This window comes from Macaca fascicularis, chromosome 2 (assembly GCF_037993035.2).
Source record: "Macaca fascicularis isolate 582-1 chromosome 2, T2T-MFA8v1.1".
Classification (NCBI taxonomy): domain Eukaryota; kingdom Metazoa; phylum Chordata; class Mammalia; order Primates; family Cercopithecidae; genus Macaca; species Macaca fascicularis.
In genome coordinates, this window is record NC_088376.1 from 155,311,395 (window position 1) to 155,331,893 (window position 20,499).

Genomic DNA, 20,499 nt, shown 5'->3' on the forward strand with positions numbered 1-20,499 from the left:
CTATTAAGTCCATTTGGTCTATAGCAGTTTAAGTCCCATGTTTCCTTATTCATGATCTTTTGGTCTAATACTATTTGCTTTCTATATGTGGTGCTCGAATGTTGGATACATATATATTTATATATGCATTGTTATATCCTCTTGCTGAATTGGTCCCTTTATCATTATATAATGATCTTCTTCTTTGTCTCCTTAAAAAGTTGTTGTCTTGAAATCTATTTTTTCTGCTATAAGTATAGCTACTTCTGCTTTTTTTTGGTTTTCATTTGCATGGAGCATATTTTCCATCTGTGTGTGTCTTTATAGGTGAAATACGTTTCTTATAAGCAATAGATCATTGGTTTTTTTTTTGACAGGGTCTCACTCTGTCACCCAGGCTGGAGTACAGTGGCATGATTATTGCTCACTGCAGCCTTGACCTTCCAGGGTCAAGTGCTCCTCCCACCTGAGCCTCCCAAGTGACTGGGACCACAGGTGCATGCCACCATGCCTGGCAAATTTTGTATTTTTTGTAGAGATGGGGTTTCGCCATGCTGTGCAGGCTGGTCTCAAACTCCTGGGCTCAAGCAATCCACCCACATTGGCTTCCCAAAGTGCTGGGATTACAGGCATGAGCCACCACACCTGGCAGGTCTTGTTTTTTCAATCCATTCAGCCACTGTGTGTCTTTTTATTGGAAAGTTTAGTCCATTTACATTCACTATTATTACTGATAAGTAAGGGCTCACTACGGTCATTTTGTTATTTGTTTTCTGATTATTTGTGGGCTTCTCTTCCTTCCTTTTTTCCTTCCTTCCTGTTTTTCTTTTTGTGATGGTGATTTTCTCTGGTGGTATCTTAAATTTCTTGCTTTTTCTTTTTTGTGCGCGTGTTGTAGGTTTTTAAATTTGTGGTTACCATGAAGCTTGCAAATAACATCTGCATAGTTTATTTTCAACTAATGACAACTTAACAACTAATGCCAAAAAAAAAAAGAACAAAGAGAAAACTAATTAAAAATTCTGCAGTTTAACTTCATCCCCCTGCTTTTTAACTTTTTGTTGTTTCTATGATATATATCTTATTATACTGTCATGTCTTGAAAAGTTATTGTGGTTATTGTTTTTGATAGGTTCATCTTTTATTCTTTCTTCTTAAGATATGAATAGTTTACACACCACAATTACAGTGCTACACTGCTCTGTGTTTATCTGTGTACTTACTATTACCAGTGAGTTTCTCACCTTCAGGTGATTTCTTATTGCTCATTAACATCCTTTTCTTTCAGACTGAAGAATTCACTTTAGCATTTTTTGTAGGACAAGTCTGGTGTTGACGAAATCCCTTAGCTCTTGTTTGTCTAAGGAAGTCTTTATTTCTCTTTTATGTTTGAAGTATATTTTTGCTGGATATGCTATCCTACTATAAAAGGTTTTTTTTTCTTCAGCACTTTATTTATTTATTTACTTATTTTGAGATGGATTCTTGCTCTGCAGTCCAGGCTGGAGTTCTGTGGCGCAATCTCGGCTTACTACAACATCCACCTTCTGGGTTCAAGCGATTCTCCTGCTTCAGCCTCCTAAGTAGCTGGGACTACAGGTAGTAGCATGCCACCACACCTGGCTAATTTTTGTTCTTTTAATAGATATGAGGTTTCGCCCTGTTTGCCAGGCTGGTCTTGAACTCCTGACCTCAAATGATCCACCCGCCTCGGCTTCCCAAAGTGCTGGGATTACAGGCATGAGCCACCATGCCCAGCCTTCCTTTAGCACTTTAAATATGTCATGCCACTCTTTCCAGGCCTGTAAGGTTCCCACTGAGAAGTCTGCTGCCAGATATATTGGAGCTCCTTTGTATGTTATTTGTTTCTTTTCTCTTGCTGCTTTTAGGAGCCTTTCTTTATTATTGACTTTTGCAAGTTTGATTATTAAATGTCTAGATATAGTCTTATTTGGGTTATATCTGGTGTTCTATAACCTTCTTATACTTGAATATTAATTTTTTTCTCTAGGTTTAGAAAGTTCTATTTATTATCCCTTTGAATAAACTTTCTACCCTGATCTCTCTTTCTATCTTCTTTTAAGGTGAATAACTCTTATATTTACCCTTTTGAGGCTATTTTCTAGATTTAGTAGACATGCTTCATTCTTTTTTTTTTTCCCCCTCTTTGCATTTTATTTTCCTTTTCTTCTTCCTCTTCTTCTTCTTCTTTTTTTTTTTTCTCTCTCTCTCTTTTTTTTTTTTAGACAAAGTTTCTCACCCAGGCTGGAGTGCAATGGTACAATCACAGCTCACTGCAGCCTTGACCTCCCAGGCTCAATTGATTCTCTCACTTCAGCCTCCCAAGTAGCTGGGACTACAGACATGTACAACCACACCCAGCTAATTTATTGTTATTTTAATTTTTTTGTAGAGATGGGGTTTCACCATGTTGCCCAGGCTGGTCTCGAACTTCTGGCCTCAATTGATCTTGGCCTCTCAAAGTGTTGGGATTATAGGCATGAGCCACCATGCCTGGCCACCTCTGTGTATTTGCAAATAGCCTGTCCTTTTTTTTTTTTTCAACAGAGTTTCACTCTTATTGTCCAGGCTGGAGTGCAGTGGCATGATCTCTGCTTACTATAACCTCCGCCTCCCAGGTTCAGGTGATTCTCCTGCTTCAGCCTCCTGAGTAGCTGGATTACAGGCTTCTACCACCGCACCTGGGTAACATTTGTGTTTTTAGTAGAGATGGGGTTTCACTGTGTTGGCCAGGCTGGTCTCAAACTCCTGACCTCAAGTGATCTGCCTACCTCAGCCTCCCAAAGTGCTGGGATAATAGGCGTGAGCTGCCACGCCTGGCCAAAGAGCTTGTTTTCAAGCTCACTAATGCTTCTGCTTGATCAGTTCTGTTGTGGACTGATACATTCTTCGTATATCAACTGAATTTTTCAGCGCCAGAAATTCTGTTTGATTCTTTTTAATTATTTCAATCTCTTTGTTAAATTTATCTGATAGGATTATGAATTCCTTCTCTGCATTATCTTAAATTTCATTGAGCTTCCTCAAAAGAGTTATTTTGAATTATCTATCTGAAAGGTCACACATCTCTGTCACTTCAGGATTGATCACTGGTGCCTTATTTCATTTGTTTGGTGAGGTCATGTTTTCCTGGATAGCCTTGATGATGTGGATATTTGCCAAAATCTGGGCATTGAAGAGTTAGGTATTTATTATAGTCTTTGCAGTCTGAGCTTGTTTGTACCCATCCTTCTTGGGAAGGCTTGCCAAGCATTCAAAGGGAATTGAGTGTTGTAATCTGTCTTTGGTCACTGCAGCTGTATCTGCACTAGGGGGCACCCCAAGCCCAATAATGCTGTGACTTTCAGCTGCACAGAGGTACTGCCTTGGTGGTCTTGGGTAAGATCTGGGAGAATTCCCTGGATTACCAGACAGAGACTCTTGTTCTCTTCCCTTACTTTCCCAGGAACAGAGTCTCTCTGATAGGCTGCCTGAAGCTGGGGGGGAGATGATACAAGCACTTCTGTGGCAACACCACTGGGACTTTGTTGGGTCAGACCCAAACCCAGCACAATACTGTGTCTCACCCAAGGACCATGGTGACCACTGCCTGGCTACTGCCAATGTTCACTCATGGCCTGAAAGCTCTAAAATCAGCATCTGGTGAATCTAGCCAGGCTTGTGTCCTTCCCTCAGAGTGATAAGCTCATCCCCCAGCCCACAGCAAGTCCAGAAATGCCAACCGGGAGCTGGGGCCTGGGGTCAGAAACCTTAGGAATCCATTTGGTGCTCTATTCTCCTGCAGCTGAGCTGGTGCCCAAACCGCAACACAAGTCCTTCCCACTCTTCCCTCCCTTTTCCTCATACAGAAGAACTCTCCTTGTGGTCACCACCAACCCAGGCCCATAGCAAGAACTGCCTGGCTACCGCTGATGCTCACTCAAGATCCAAGGGCACTTCACCTTGTGTTGAATACTGCCGGGCCTGGGTTTCTCCCTTCAGGGCAGTAGGCTCCCCTCCGGCCCGAGGCAAGGCCAATAATGTCATCCAGGAGCTAAGGCCTGGAATTGGGAACCCCAAAAGACCACTTGGTCCTCTACACCACTGTGGCTGAGGTGGTATCCAAATTGCAAGACAAAGTCCCTTTTACTCTTTCCTCTCCTTTCTTCAAACAGAAGGGGTTTCTTTCTGTGGCCATCACAACTGGGAATATCCTGGGTCACCTGAAGCCAGCATGGCACTGGGTCTTACCCAAGGCTCATGGTAAATACTGCCTGGCTACCACTGATGTTTATTCAAGGCCCAAGCCCTCTACTCAGCAGATGAGGAATCCTGCCAGGTCTGGGTTTTTCCCCTTCAAGACGGTGCATTCCCTTTTGTCCCGGGGTGTGTCTAGAAATGTTGTCTGGGAACTATAGGCTGAAATAGGGGCCTCAGGACACTACCTGGTTCCCCATTCTACTGTGGCTAAGCTAGTATCCAAGTTGCAAGACAGAGTCCCCTTTACTCTCCTCTCTGCTCTCCTCAAGCAGAAGGAAGGAGTCTCTCTGGGAGCTGCAAGCTGCGCTGCTTGGCTTTGCAGGAGTGGTGATGCAAGCACTCTCTTGACTGCCCTGGCTATTGTCTTGCTAGGTCACATGCACCCCACATTTACTGGCTCCAAGCCTAGCAGAGCACCAAGATTTGCCCAGGAATTGCAGTCCTTGTGGCCTAGACTGCCTTCCAAGTTTCTATAGAACCCCAGAGCACTTTAGCCTTCGGTGATAAGGCTGGCTGGAACTCAGGTTCTGACCACCGGGATGGATGATTCCCCTCTGGCTAAGGCTGGTCTAAATGCTGTCTGCATGGGTGCTGGTTGAATTCTGCCTTGTGTTGTTTTCTGCTGTGACAGGGCAGCACTGAGTTCCAGTACAAAGTCCCACAATCTCTCTGCCAAGTACATAGATTCTGTCTCTGTGCCATGAGGCCGCAGGCAAGGGATGAGAGATGGGTAGTGCGGGTGAGTCAAGACTGTCTTTCCTACCCTCTTTAGTGCCTCTTCCTTTGATGTGATGTTAAAACCAGGGACTGTGACTGCTCACCTGATTTTTGGTTCTTATGGAGGTGCTTTCTTGTGCAGATAGTTTTTCAATTTGGTTTTCTGCTGGCGGCAGGTAGGGGCAATTGCTGGAGGCTTTATTTGGCCATCTTGCTCTGCCTCCCTCTCATAGGCAACTCTTAGTTGTTTTTTGAATCATGAAAGTATATTGGATTTTGTCAAATGTTTTTTTCTGAATCAATTGAGTTGATCATGTGGGGTTTTTTCCCTACATGATCTATTAATATGGCATATTAATTGTTCTATTAATATGGCATATTACAGGCCGGGCGCGGTGGCTCAAGCCTGTAATCCCAGCACTTTGGGAGGCCGAGACGGGCGGATCACGAGGTCAGGAGATCGAGACCATCCTGGCTGACACAGTGAAACCCCGTCTCTACTAAAAAATACCAAAAAACTAGCTGGGCGAGGTGGCGGGCGCCTGTAGTCCCAGCTACTCGGGAGGCTGAGGCAGGAGAATGACGTGAACCCGGGAGGCGGAGCTTGCAGTGAGCCAAGATCACGCCACTGCACTCCAGCCTGGGCGGCAGAGCGAGACTCTGTCTCAAAAAAAAAAAAAAAAAAAAAAAAAAAATTATGGCATATTACATTGATTTTTGTATGTTAAACTACCTTTGTCTTTGTAGAATAAATCCCCCTGGTCATGGTGATAATCCTTTAATGCGCTGCTAAACTGGGTTTGCCAGAATTTTGTTGAGAATTGTTGCATCTACATTCATACAGGATCTTGATCTGTTTTGTTGTTGTTGTTGTTGATTTGTTTGTTTTACAGTGTTTTTTTTATTTGTTTTGTTTTGTTTTTTGAGATGAAGTCTCCCTCTGTTGCCCAGGCTGGAGTGCAGTGGCGCAATCTTGGCTCACTGCAACCTCTGCCTCCCAGGTTCAAGTGATGCTCTGCCTCAGCCTCCCGAGTAACTGGGATTACAGGTGCCCACCAGTACGCCCGGATAGTTTTTGCATTTTTAGTAGAGATGGGGTCTCTAACTCCTGACCTCAGGTGATCCGCCCTCCTCGGCCTCCCAAAGTGCTGGGATTACAGGTGTGAACGACCACACCCACCCTGTTTTATAATGTTTTTATCTGGCTTTGTTATCAGGGCAGTGCTGGCCTTATAGAATGCATTAGAAAGTGTTCTCTTTAGTTTTTTGGAAGAGTTTGAGAAGGACTGGTGTCTTACTTTTTCACCCAAGCTAAAGTGCAGTGGTGTGATCACAGCTCACTACAGCCTCAAACTCCTGGGCCTGAGTGATCCTACTGCCTCAGCCTCCCAAGTAGCTAAGACTACAGGTGCGCACAACCATGTCTGTAGAGATGGGGTCTTGCTGTTTCCCAACCTGGTCTTGAACTGCTGGCCTCAAACAATCCTCCCACATTACCCTCCCAAAGTGCTGGGGTTACAGGCATGAGCCATTGCTCTTGGCCTGGTGCTAGTTCTTTAAATGTTTGGTAGAAATCAGTAGTTAAGCCATTCAGCTCTAGGCTTTTCTTTATAGGGAGACTTTTGGTTACTGACTCAATCGCCTCACTTGATTACAGTAAGATTTTCTACTTTTTCTTGAGTCAGTTTTGGTAGTCTGTTCATAGTTTGTTTGTTTCAACAAATTTGTCTATTTCATCCAGATTATCCAATTTGTTTATAATTATTTATAGTATTCTCTTATATTTCTTTTTATTTCTGTATAGTAAATAGTAATGTTCCTGCTGTAATTTCTGATTTTATAATTAGTCTTCTCTCTTGTTTTCTTTTCTTTTTTTTTTTTTTTGAGACGGAGTCTAGCTCTGTCGCCCAGACTGGAGTGCAGTGGCGCGATCTCGGCTCACTGCAAGCTCCGCCTCCCGGGTTCACGCCATTCTCCTGCCTCAGCCTCCCGAGTAGCTGGGACTACAGGCGCCCGCCACCACGCCCGGCTAATTTCTTTTTGTATTTTTAGTAGAGACGGGGTTTCACCGTGTTAGCCAGGATGGTCTCGATCTCCTGACCTCGTGATCCGCCCGCCTCGGCCTCCCAAAGTGCTGGGATTACAGGCTTGAGCCACCGCGCCCGGCCCTCTTGTTTTCTTAGTAAATCTAGCTAAAGACTTGTCAGTTTTGTTATTCTTTTCAAAGAACCAACTTTTAGTGTTTTTTTATTTTCTCTGTTTTTCTGTTTCTCTATTTTGTCTCCATTCTAATCTTTTTAAAAAATTGTGGTAAAAGATACGTAGCATAAACGATACCATTTTAACCATTTTACGTGTACAGTTAGGCGGCATTAAGTACATTCACATTGTTGTGCAACCATCACTATCATCCATCTCCGGAACTTTTTCATCTTCCCAGATGGAAACCCTGCACCCATTGAATTAGCTCTCTATTTTTCCTTTCCCCAGCCCCTGGCAACCATCATTGTACTTTTTGTCTTTACGAATTTAACTACTTTAGGCACCTCATATAAGTGGAGTCATACTGTACTTGTCTTTTTGTGACTGGCTTATTTTACCTAACATGATGGCTCAATATTCATCTATATTGTAACATGTGTCAGAATTTTCTTCTTTTTTAGTGCTTAATAATATTCCATCATATGTATATACCATCTTTTAAAAATCAATTATCTGTCAATGGATGCTTAAATTGCTTCTGCCTCTTTCCTCCTGGGACTACTACTACTCTCTAATCTTTATTGTTTCTTTTCTTTTGCTGGTTTTGGATTTAGCTTGTTCTTTTTTGTTGTTGTTATTGTTTTGTTTTTCCTGGTCCCTGAAGGTGCACAGTTAGGTTATGAATTTGAGATCTTTCTTCTTATTATAGATGTTCATAGCTATAAACTTCTCTCTTAACACTGCTTTTGCTGAATCCCATAAGTTTCGGTACATTGTGCTTTTGTTGTCATTCATCTCAAAGTATTTTCTGATTTCCCTTATGATTTCTTCTTTGACCTATTAATTGTTTAAGAACGTATTGTTTAATTTCCACATATTTGTGAATTTTCCTTCTGTTACTGATTTCAAGTTTTATTCCATTGTGACTGGAAAAGTATTATGCATGATTTCAATTTTTAACATTTATTAAAACTTGTTTTGTGGCACCCTGGACTTTTGAGATAGCAGATTCAAGGGAGCAGCACGAGTAAAAGCTATGTTGCACCAGACTGAAGACTGGGAAGGGAAAGGGGGGCACTTGGCAAGATGAGAACTGTGCTAGGACAGAAATGCAAGTGATGACATTGGGAGGGGGAGGGAGGAGAAAGACTGCACATATCCTGTGGGAATGATCAGGGAGAATAGATGGAAATACAGGAAAAGGAAGGTAATGGGTGGAGCAAGGCCTTTGAGAGATGGAATGGGGCCCAGGTTGTTATCTGAGACCCAGATAGTAGAGATGCCTTGGCTAGAAGGAAGGTCATACCTGCCTTTGAGTCAGCATACAAGGAGAATTCAGCAGTGCTTGGCACACAGTAGAAGCTTAGGGTAGAGTCTGAGAGTTGTTTTCCAATCTATCTTCTCCTCTCTTTACATAAGAATTGAATTTTTAACTGGACACATATCCATCCAGTGTAAGACATCCAGTGTAAGACTACATTTCTCAGCCTCCTTTGCAGCTAGTTCTAGCCATTTGATTAAGTGCTGGCCCCTGGGATATGAATAGAAATGATGGTGCAACTTCAATGTAAAGGTTAAAGGGAAGGAGCATGTCCTCTTCTTTCCCTTTTTTCCTTCTAGTTGGTGCAATTTCAGCCCTTTTGGGAGGAGTCTGAGCAGCTGTCTTGGACCACATGATAAACGGTGTGTGTGGGGAGTGGCAGAGCCACATCATAGAAGGACCATAGGCCCTTACTGATTGTAAAGCCAGCCCACCTGCTGGCATGCCTGCTTGGACTTTATGTTAGATAAAGTGACTTTTCTCTTGTTTGATCCACTGTTATTTTAGATCTCTCTGTTACTGCAGCTGAACTAATCTTTTAACCAATATCACATTTACTGCTGGGTGTGATGGCTCATGCCTGTAATCTCAGCATTTTGGGAGGTCAAGGCAGGAGGATTTCTTGAGTCCAGGAATTCAAGACCAGCCTAGCCAACACAGCAAGACCCCGTCTTTACAAAAAATAGAAAAAATTAGCTGGGTGTGGTGGTGCATGCCCAGCTACTTGGGAGGCTGAGATGGGAGGATCACTTGAAGCTCCCCAAAAAACTAATACATTTATTTATTTATTTATTTATTTATTTATTTATTTATTATTTTTAAAACAGGGTCTCACTCTGTCGCCTAGGCTGGAGTGTAGTGGTGCGATCTCGGCTCACTGCAACCTCTGCCTTCTGGGTTCAAGCAATTCTTCTGCCTCAGCCTCCCGAGTAGCTGGGACTACAGGTGTGTGCTGCCATGCCTGGCTAATTTTTGTATTTTTAGTAGAGACAGGGTTTCACCATGTTGACCAGGCTGGTCTCGAACTCCTGACCTCAAGTGATCTGCCCGCTTTGGCCTCCCAAAGTGTTGGGATTACAGGCGTGAGCCACTGCACCCTGCCGAATAACACCATTTAATCATTACTTGGGTTGCTCCAGTTGAGGCTGGAGACCATGACTGTGCAGTGTTTCCAGGGCACCACTGGGTAACTGCATCCTGCCACACACAGAGCCCTCAGGAGGCAGCAGAGAAGGCAGAGGGAGGCTTGATCTGGGCTTGTGGGTTCAAAGGTCAGGTGTGATAGAAGTCAAGGTAAGGAAGGAGCAGAAGGGTCAGGAAACAAGTGATTGAGATAATCAAGCTTGGGCTGGAGAAACAGAGGTCAAAGGCCTGGAGGTGAAAGAGCAAAGGTCATGGGAGTAAGGGAATAAGAGGGTCATGGGAGTGAGGGAATGAGAGCTGGCAGGTCTAGGGTTGTCACAGCACAATTCTGGAATGTAGTAGTCCACACAATTACTTACATATGTGTCACTGCATTGATATGGATTTTTCAGTACCCACAGATAGAAATCTAACTGAAACATCTTAAGCCCCAAAGTAAATGCCATGTTACACTGCAAGTAACGCGAGGATGATGCAGGAATATAAAGGATTTCATCAGGAATCTCTTTCTGTCAGCTTTCCTTTCCTCTATCTTGGCTTCATTTTCAGGTACAGTCTCCCCATGAAGTAGCAAAGAAGACCAGCCTGCAGATCCATGACCTATGTTTTCTCTCCTGATATGTCCAGTAAATTGCCAGGACTGACTGTCATTGAACTAGCTGCTCACATTTCTGAGCCAATCACAGTGTCTGAGAGGATGGGATACTGATAGGTCAGGCCAGGGCCACGTGTTTACCAGTGAAACAAACACGGGGTGTGGGGTCAGTTCGTCCAAATTACCTGGACTCAAAGTGGCAGAACGGTCATTTCCTGAAAGAAAATGGGAGTGATGGTGCGCAGAAGTGGGATGGACGCTGGTCAGGAATAACCCTGTCCACTGCAGCAGGCCTCACTTGCTGTTTATTGGACTTGTCTAGCTTGGATACTAGCCTGCCACATTACTTTCTGTTGAAATGAAAGAAATCGTCTGACTTTGCAGCCAGGTCCAGCATCTTTGCACACTGGATCTGTGTCAGGCATTTGCTCGATTTGTGACCTTGGACAAATCCTGTCACCCCTGGGGTCTCAGTTTCATCACCTATAAAATGAGAATGCTAGGCTAGATCAGTAACTTTTCTTTTTATTTTTTTGAGATGACTCTCGCTCTGTTGCCCAGGTTGGAGTGCAATGGCACAATCTTGGCTCACTGCAACCTCCACCTCCCGGGTTCAAGTGATTCTCGTGTCTCAGCCTCCTGAGTAGCTGGGGTTACAGGTTTCTGCTACCACGCCCAGGTAATTTTTGTATTTTTAGTAGAGATGGGGTTTTGCCATGTTAGCCGGGCTGGTTTCGAACTCCTGACCTCAGGTGATCCACCTGCCTCAGCCTCCCAAAGTGCTGGGATTATAGGCGTGGACCACTACACCTGGCCCATCAGTGATTTTTTAACTGTTCTTTAGCACTAAAAAAAAAAAAAAAAAAAAAAAGAAGGAACAACTCTGGTGGAAGTGGGGGCATGGAGCTGGTATCCCACACTCTTAGCATTCCCTTTCCCCACCTGTACTGGCCACAGAAAGATTCCACAACTGCTGGGAATGTGGTTTGAAAACCACTAGACCAAGTAATCCAGGGGATATTCCTCTGTGCTCTAAAATCCTCATTCTCCCTTCCTCTTTTTGGGCTAGAAGGAAATCCTTCTCTTTGTGCCAAAAGATACAAAGATTAGGGCCAAAATAATAAGTGTAAAAAATGTTTTTTTCCCTAATTGGACAATACACAAAGAAGTCAGTCCCATAGAATGCTTCACTTTGACTACTAGTTGGTGGAAAATTTTCCTTCTCCATACAGAAAAAGGAATTGCTTCTTATCTAAGAGTAATGACCAGGAACAAGTCAATGAGGGGCTAAGCAACTTTGTGAGGTGCTGTCTCTAGTGCTGATGAACCACATGCCACTAGTAACAACCTCAGCCTTCCAAGGCCGCCTGAGCCTCTGTTCTTTTGGGCCCTGAAAATGCCAGAAGATTCCATTCTCTGATGGAAATCATTACCAAGACCTACAAAAGCCACCGTATAAAATACATGCAGCAAAACTGATAAATTCAAGTGTATGTGTTTGTGTGTGGTCTAGAACATTAATTGAATTCATGAGAAGCCTTAATTGTGAGTTGTGTTTTAGGCTGTGTGCCAGGCACTTAGGTTAAAATGGTAAACAATCAAATGTGGTCTACACCCTCAAAAGGCCTGCAGTTTACTGGGAGAGACAAACATTGACCCAGTAATTATGCAAATCACTAGAAGCCTAGATTCAAAAGAAAAGAAAAAAAATATAGAAACCTAGATTCAAAACTTAGAATCAAGATGTACAAGGAAGTGTGATTTCAGGTCTGTCTCAATTCTAATATAAACTCTCCTGCACTCTGGGCAAGTCCTTCCCTTCCTCTGGATGTTAGTATCTTCTTCTGTAAAAATGGTGTCATACCATTTGCTTCTGAGGAAATCTCGCCCATTTGTCAGAATTCAGCCAAGGCAACATCACCTTCATGGTGCTTTCCCTGGCTCTCCAGGCTGTTCCTGGGGCTTCTGCTCTGGTCTTCTTGCCACCTGGGTGTACCTGTCTCACCACATCTCATGTTACAAGTTTTCTAAGCAAGGAGTAAGCTCATCAAGACTTTTATCCCTGTATCCCCAGTGCATTGTGGTGTCTGGCTCGTGTTTGTTAAATGGATGGATGGATGGATGGATGGCAAGTACAATTGTGGTGCAGGTTGTGCGAATATCATTATGAAACCTGAAGGGACAATTTGCTGGCTGATTGTCTCAGCTGAAATAATGGGACAGTATGAGCATTATTATATAGGTTTTGAAGCCTGAAGATTTCTAGTTCTGATTCTTTGTGGTGCTTTCTTGGGCGGATGGGCCTCTTTCTGCTTGTCTGTAGCTGCATTCGTAATTACACTACCTTACAGGGCTGTAGAGTTTTGAAAACTGCAAAATGTTATTTACAGTCAACTGAACTGAACTTAGCAGGAACCTTATCTCTCGGCGGAGGATGGAGATTAGAAGCAGGGGAAGACAATTCCACGGAAGGAGTGGTGGGTTGCGCTGGGCCTTTCCAGACGAGATGCAAAGGTCTGGGAGTCAGAAAACATTGGTTAGTAACCAATTGCAGTTTAAGCTCTGAACCTCAGTTCTTCTATTTCCAAAACGGAAATAATAACTTGAGCTTCGCGTAAGAGTATGACGTTCAAACGTGATAATGGATAGGACGGAAGGATTAGGAGTGGTACCCGGGGGCCACTACCTCGTGCAACGCCCCAGCCCGAAATCAAATCCGGGGCGTGGTCCCACTGTGCTACCGACCCCAGCCTGGGCAGGAAGCGCCGGCTGCGGGGGAAGCCAACCCAGAGACACAGCCGGAAGTGAGTGACTGGAGCTCCAGCAGCAGCCGCGATGGGCGCAGCCGTGAGCCTATGGAGAGCGGAGGCGTTCCCGCTTCCACCAATGGAAGGCCAACCTAGGCGGGCCTTTGCAAATTGCCCTAGTAACGGCCGCATGGTAACTCGGGCGCTGGGCGCACTGTCCTATCTGCTGGTTTTCCACGCTGGTTTTAGCTCCCGGCGTCCGCAAAATGAAAATTGAGGAGGTGAAGAGCACCACGAAAACGCAGCGCATCGCTTCCCACAGCCACGTGAAAGGGCTGGGGCTGGACGAGAGCGGCTTGGCCAAGCAGGCGGCCTCAGGGCTCGTGGGCCAGGAGAACGCGCGAGAGGTGTGGCCAGCGGACCAGGGAGTTGGGGGCTCCGAGCAGGGCTGCTGCGGCGAGAGAGCTGCTGAAGTCGGTGGCTCGGGTCGGGATGCGCGCGCCAGGGGTCTCCCGCCATAGTTGCCTCAGGGAAGTGAAAATAGGCCAGGGGCTCGGGGAGGGGCGCCGCCCTGGAGCTGGGTGAGGGGCCGCCCCAGGAAAACTAGTGACCACCCACTGGGGCCAGTTGACGGTTTGCTTCAACTCATGGACAAGTACTAATGGAAACCCACACAACCCCGTCCCCTTAATCCATGCTGAGCTCTATTCGCGACACTTATTTCCCGGGATACAGCGGGAGATAAGATAGGAGGTTACATTTTAGTGTAGTGAGAGACGATAAACGTGTACATCAATAAACAAAAATGATTATCTTGGTGGGGTTAGTTACTGCAGAACTTTGTCGGCCACGGTAAGGAAATTGGATTTTATTGTGAACGCACTGGCAGGCCGTGGGACGGTTTAAAGTAGGGAATTGACTAAACTTTAAAAGCTCGTTTTGGTTCCCAGGACCCGGGAGCTGAGGGAGAGAAGTGGGAATTAGGGAGAAGAGCAATCTGGTTTATTTATCCCTCCAAGCATCCTTTTTGACCATTCCAATTAAATCTCCTTTTTCTGAGTGCTAGTGATGCCAAGTACTTTCACATACATTATTGGTTTTTGGCAGGTGAAAATATTGAGTTGGGGAGAGGGCACTTCACCATATACTTGACACTCGTTTTAGTAATGGTAAAGCGGGGATTTGCGCTCACATGTATTTCTGACTCCCAAATCAGTGCTCTATGATGACATAGCCACTCTCTCTGCCTGCTGTTGTCTGAGGTCACAGCCATGCCCCTTGGCCTTTGCAGAGCCTTAGCTTGTACAAAAATCTTCACTTAATACAAAGTTAAGCTACTGCCTCTTAGCCTGATTTTTCTAAATAGAAAGGGCTCAAAAGAAAAACCTCGGGTTTCCATTTTGAGCATCATCTTTCCAAAAAGGAAGTGTTTGACCCTGTCTTACTAAGCAGCTATTACTGCAAGTAGCTAACATTGGTTGAGTGCTTTCCATGTGCCAAGCACTGTGCTAAGTAGCTGTGTGTCCATTGCCTTGTCATATCCAACGAATTAGTTGTCCCTTCCCTGCGTTAGTATGACAGTTTTCAGACATACAAAAAAAGTTGAAAGACTTGTATAGTAAGTACCTGTGTACCTAAATTCTATGATTAACATTTTACTATGCTGCTTTATCATATATCTTTCCATGTGTGCCTCTCCCAATCCACTTTTACATTTCAAGGTGAATTGCAGGCATCACTACACTTCACCCCTACACCCTTTAACATGTGTGCCATTGACTAGTATGAACTCTGTTCAAGTGAGGAAATTCTGGTTCATAGAGGTCAAGTAAGTAGGTCCAAGGTTACTCATCTGGTAAGTGGGAGAGTATTTTAACTCAAGTCTATGTATTTAATCCCAGAGTCCATGCTCTTAACTGATGTTGTATGCTTAAGACCCACCTCAGCTACCAGGTTCTTGTGTGATTCTGGTCACATCAGTAACCTGAAAAATGAGAGTTAGACTAGGTGATCATTTAAAGACCCTTCCAATTCTTTTTAAATGTTAGAATTCAAGCTTATCTCACCTGAGAGAAGTTGGAGTGGAAACTGAGGGAGAATAGATGGAAGAGGTCCTGGTCTGTAAATAAAAGCACATATCCAAGGTTTGTAAAGTCTCTTCTACCTTGAGTTTTCCAAAGAGCTTCAGTGCTGAGGATTATATGACAAGGTTGTATGGAAAGATCATAGTAGGTTTTTTTGTTTTTGTTTTTGTTTTTGTTTGAGATGAAGTTTCGCTCTTGTTGCCCAGGCTGGAGTGCAATGGTGCGATCTCGGCTCACTGCCACCTCTGCCTCCCGGGTTCAAGTGATTCTCCTGCTTCAGCCTCGTGAGTAGCCATGATTACAGGCGCCCACCACCATGCTCGGCTAATTTTTGTATATTTAGTAGAGACAGGGTTTCACCTTGTTGACCAGGCTGGTCTTGAACTCCTGACCTCAGGTGATCCACCCGCCTCGGCCTCCAAAAGTGCTGGGATTACAGGCATGAGCCACCGCGCCTGGCTAGGCTTTTTATCTGTTTAGAAATATAGCATCTGGGCTGGGCGCAGTGGCTCACACCTGTAATCCCAGCACTTTGGGAGGCCAAGGCAAGTGGATCACCTGAGGTCAGGAGTTCGAGACCAGCCTGGCCATCATAACAAAATCCTGTCTCTACTAAAAATACAAAAATTAGCCAGGTATGGTGGCATGTGCCTGTAGTCTGAGCTACTCGTGAGGCTGAGGCAGGAGACTCACTTGATCCTGGGAGGCGGAGGTTGCAGTGAGCTGAGATTGCGCCATTGCACTGCAGCCTGGGTGACAGTGAGACTCCATCTGAAAAAGTAGCATCTGAAGAATATCTTCTAGGTTCTATTAAGGGCAGTGTGCTTTGGTAACTGAAGTGGAAATGGGATGGATATAGCATACACACACATATTCCTTACTTTTCTTTTTTTTTTTTTTGAGAGGGAGCTTTACTCTGTCGCCCAGGCTGGAGTGCAGTGGCGCCATCTTGGCTCACTGCAAGCTCCACCTCCCAGGTTCACGCCATTCTCCTGCCTCAACCTCCCCAGTAGCAGACGGATCACAAGGTCGGGAGATTGAGACCATCCTGGCTAACACGGTGAAACCTCATCTCTACTAAAAATACAAGAAATTAGCTGGGTGTGGTGGCAGGCACCTGTAGTCCTGACATATTTTTTGAGGGGCTGCTATAAGTGTGAGACCAAGGTACTTCACTGTCCATGAGGAATAGAGGTAGAAGAGGTAAGATGTATTCACAAGACTCTGGCAGTGTGGTCACTGCCCAGAGAGAAGAGCACCTTTTAGATAGTCACATATTCAGTTATTAAATCAGTGTAGCAAACCTTATATTATGCAGTCTTGAGATATAGATGCTCAGCTAGTGTAACTTTCTCAGTGTTCCCCCCTTATAGTCAAATATTCTAAAATATATGATGGTCCCTAGCCCATTTATGGAATATGTGTATGTATATATACACACGTGTACTGCAAATGGTTAATAAAATTCAGAGATTTATAATGTATTTAAAATATACTAACAGATGATAAAGTAATTTAATCTTGAGGATTCAAAACATATTCAATGGATCTAATAGTGCCATAGGCTTAACTTCACAATCAGTATTTACAGTGTTCACTGATGACCAGCTAGTACTCTATGTCATTGATTCTTACTGCTTAGTAGGTTACTTTGGGAATTTGATGAAATCTATGGATCCTTTCCCTGGAAAAAAATGTATATGAATATAAACACAGTTTTGTTCCCAAATTCAAGAGGTATTTGGGCCCCTGGTGTCTATCCCTGTACCCTGGGCCAGAAATCAGTGTTCTACTTGTACTCATACTGTACATTCTTCATACAATAGCCAGCACCATGTTTTAAAAACAAATTATAACATGACATGTAGTCTTCAAGACCTTTTCAGTGGCTTCCTATTATTTATGTAGAGTAAAATCCAAACTCTACCACAGACTATACGTTCCTGTTCTGCATTCTGGCCGCTGCCTACCTCTTCAACCTCATCTTCGTGGTCTTTTTCACCATGCTTTGGTCACTGCAACCTTTCTATCCCTTGGATACGCCAAGCTCGTTTCTGCTTTGGATTTTCTGAATTTGCTGTTTTCTTTGCCTGTAACACTGACTCCTGCTTCTCCCAGAGGTTCACATATCAAATTAAATGTCATCAGAAAGACATTTCAGGATCACTTTCTAGCCACTGATTCTCTCTCATCATCCCTTTTTCTTCATAGTGGTAATGAAGATCACGTGTGCAATGTTTGTATGTTTGTCTCCCTCACTAAAACATGAGCTCCACAAGTACAAGGCTTTTCTGCTTTGCCTCCGTTACCCTCGGCACCTAGAATGGTGTCTGCAGTGCACCGGCACTCAGTGTTAGTTGGATGAGTGTGTGAATTGTATAGGCCAGGGACTGAGTTTTTTCCCCTTGTGAAATATTTTAATACTGATTTATTCTTTCCACTGTGGCGTGTAGGCATGTGGCGTCATAGTAGAATTAATCAAAAGCAAGAAAATGGCTGGAAGAGCTGTCTTGTTGGCAGGACCTCCTGGAACTGGCAAGGTACTCATTTTCTCTCATTTTTTAAATCTACCCAAGAGAATGATCCTAGTGTCTAAGCCAAATTGAATTCATGTCTTAACTAGTCTTTGTTTAGCTAAATGGGTTATATGTATGTTTTTAAAACTAATGTGCAGTAATACAATTGTGTATCTAAAATCCCTGCTTCTGAAATTCAAATTATCCTGGCCTACCTCCAGAGAAGAGAGAATGAAGTCCTTGAAGGGGTCTTATTGTCTCTAGAATTTGTCCTTTATCTCTTTCAAGTCTCCTTTGCTGTGGAAATACATTTCTGTTGGCCTAGGGCTTCATAAAGATTTTCTGAGTGACATCTTATTTGAGGGGACAAAAAAATGAGTCAACAAGTGTTCTTCCAAATGCTAGCTTTACCCATTGCTATTGTGGCTGTGTGAGAGATGAAAAAAAGAAAAACGAGAATTAGAGACATGATTTTTATCTTCAAGGGGCTTACAGTCTCTCCAGGGCAGAAAGAAAGGAAATCATGACAGCACAAGAGGACTCAGTATGAGTGCTCAGCTTTGAGGTATTGACTAATATTAAATGCAGCTGGAATTTGAGCAGGAGGCAGCACTGCGGGCTGGTACAGCTGGAAGGGTTGAGACTTGACATTTTCCCTTCAGAGCTAGGAGAGGATTTGGCTTTACAGGGAAGATAAGGGCCTTTAAAGGCAGAGGACACCGTGTGACTTCTTGGGATTTGTGAGGGGACTGGCCAGATACTTGAAATTCACCAGAGTTCCCAATCTGAGCTTGCTTATTCTTCAAAAGGGCCGCTTGATGTGAGCAAGTGGGAGCTTGGGGTTGTGTGTGAAAAGAGATGGGCTTTAAATTCCAGCTCTGGTATTGACTCGCTGTGAGACCTGAGGCAGGTCCCTTTTTTTTTTTTTTTTTTTTGAGACAAAGTCTCGCTCTGTCGCCCAGGCTGGAGTGCAATCTCGGCTCACTGCAAGCTCCGCCTCCCGGGTTCACGCCATTCTCCTGCCTCAGCCTCCTGAGTAGCTGGGACTACAGGCGCCCGCCACCGCGCCCGGCTAATTTTTTGTATTTTTAGTAGAAACGGGGTTTCACCGTGGTCTCGATCTCCTGACCTTGTGATCCGCCCGCCTCGGCCTCCCAAAGTGCTGGGATTACAGGCGTGAGCCACCGCGCCCGGCATTAGGTCCCTTAACTTTTCTGAGCAAAAGCATACTCTACCTATTTCAAGCAGTTATTAAACTGATCGGTTGTAAGATAATGACTTGCATTATAATTTTGAAATGATTATTGATCATGTATCTTATATTGGTGTCTTACAAGGGGAAGAAGTGTTGTATTTGTGAACAGTTTTTTCTCTTCCTATATAAAAGCAAATTGTGAACAGTTTTTTTAAACTGTAAAGCGCCATACAGATGTGAGCTTCAGTTACCTCTCTCCAGGCAACATTAGCTTGTCCAGCGCATTTACCATTTATTTGCTTGCAATTCCTTACATCTTAGACCTCTTTCCCTCCATTTTTCTTCTTCCTAAAGTAAATAATTTAGAAATTCCTTCTAGAAGTTTGTTGGTGGAAAGTCTCTCAGGTTTGCATTCATTATGTTACCCTTGTTTTGAAAAAGAGTTATGTTGGCTGTATAATTCAGTTGACAGATATTTTCTTCTGTGCTATTTCACAGTACTTCTCTCTCAATGTTATTTGCTCCTTTGGCTTCTGTTGTTTTTGAGAAGTCTAATTTTGAGGGTTTTGACTCTTCTTTCTGCATGTTTTTGAGATGTTTTTGGTTTTGATGTTTCACTATGATATGTCAGAGTGGATTAATTTTTGTTTATCCTGCTTAATGCTAATTATGCTTCCTGAATCTGAGTATTATGTCTCTGCTCAATTCTGGAAAATTGTCAGCCTTAGGAGAATCGCTTGAACCCAGGAGGCGGAGGTTGCAAGGAGCCAAGATCGCGCCATTGCACTCTAGTCTGGGTGATAGAGCAAGACTCCGTCTTAAAAAAAAAAAAATGTCAGCGTTAATCTCTTCAGCCATTGCCTTTCCTCATTCTGGTTGTTGTCTCCTTCTGGAACTCCAGTGAGATGAGGTTAAGATTGCAGTGGTTTTCAACCTGGGGCAATTTTGCCTTTCCAGGGGCCTTTGACAATGTCTGCAGACATTTTTGGTTCTCACAACTTGGTTGGGGGTGCTACTGTCATCTAGTGGGTGGAGGCCAGGGATGCTACTAAACATCTTACAGTGCACAGAGCAGTTTCCATAATAAGGAATTATCTGGCCACAAACATCATAGACCCAAGCTGAGAAACCCTGGACTAGAGCTTCTTGTTTTGGCCTCTTTGTCTTTTGGCCTCTCATATTTGTTACCTTTTTGACTCTGCCAAATTATGGGTAATTTCTTTTAGATCTTTGTTTCGGTCTAATTGTCTCTTAAGCTGTGATTAAGTGACTGATTAATCCAGTCTGTTGAGTATTTTTTTCCTTTTCATTTTGAAAAGTTTGGAACCTACAAAAAAGTTGAAAGAATAGTGAGATGAGCCCCTTTATACCCTATAACTAGATAGCCAGTTATAAATATTTTGTGACATTGGCTTTTTCTCTAGTTTATTTCTGAACCACTTGAAAGTAAGTTGTAAGGATGTCTTCCTACATGACCAGGATGCCATCATCAGACCCACCTTGCTAATGCTATTATATTCCCCCAATTTTTGTCAATTAAAAATTAAATTAATTAATTTTTTAAAAATGAGGAGCAGAGCCAGGCAGAGAATAGTGTCTCAGGAACCAAGGAAGGAGAACCTTTAAAGAAAGGAGTAGGTAACCATATCAACTGCGGTAGAGAAATCACAAAGATGAAGGAGTCTGGCAGCTCATCATATGATTCCATGAGCAGTTAACAAATGTGCTTTCAAAGACAAC

General features: G+C 43.7%; 1 protein-coding gene across 4 annotated transcripts in view; it reads left to right on the forward strand.

The window, feature by feature from the left end:
* Positions 1 to 13,122: 13,122 nt before the first annotated feature.
* RUVBL1 (RuvB like AAA ATPase 1) overlaps positions 13,123 to 20,499 on the forward strand; it is a 42,881-nt gene continuing 35,504 nt past the window's right edge. For all 4 annotated transcript variants that reach the window (XM_065539084.1, XM_045385604.2, XM_065539085.2 and 1 more), the window contains exons 1-2: positions 13,123 to 13,371; positions 17,502 to 17,588. In XM_065539084.1, the coding sequence (XP_065395156.1) occupies positions 13,231 to 13,371; positions 17,502 to 17,588 (228 nt within the window). In that variant the 5' untranslated portion in view covers positions 13,123 to 13,230. The remainder of the gene's footprint in view (positions 13,372 to 17,501; positions 17,589 to 20,499) is intronic.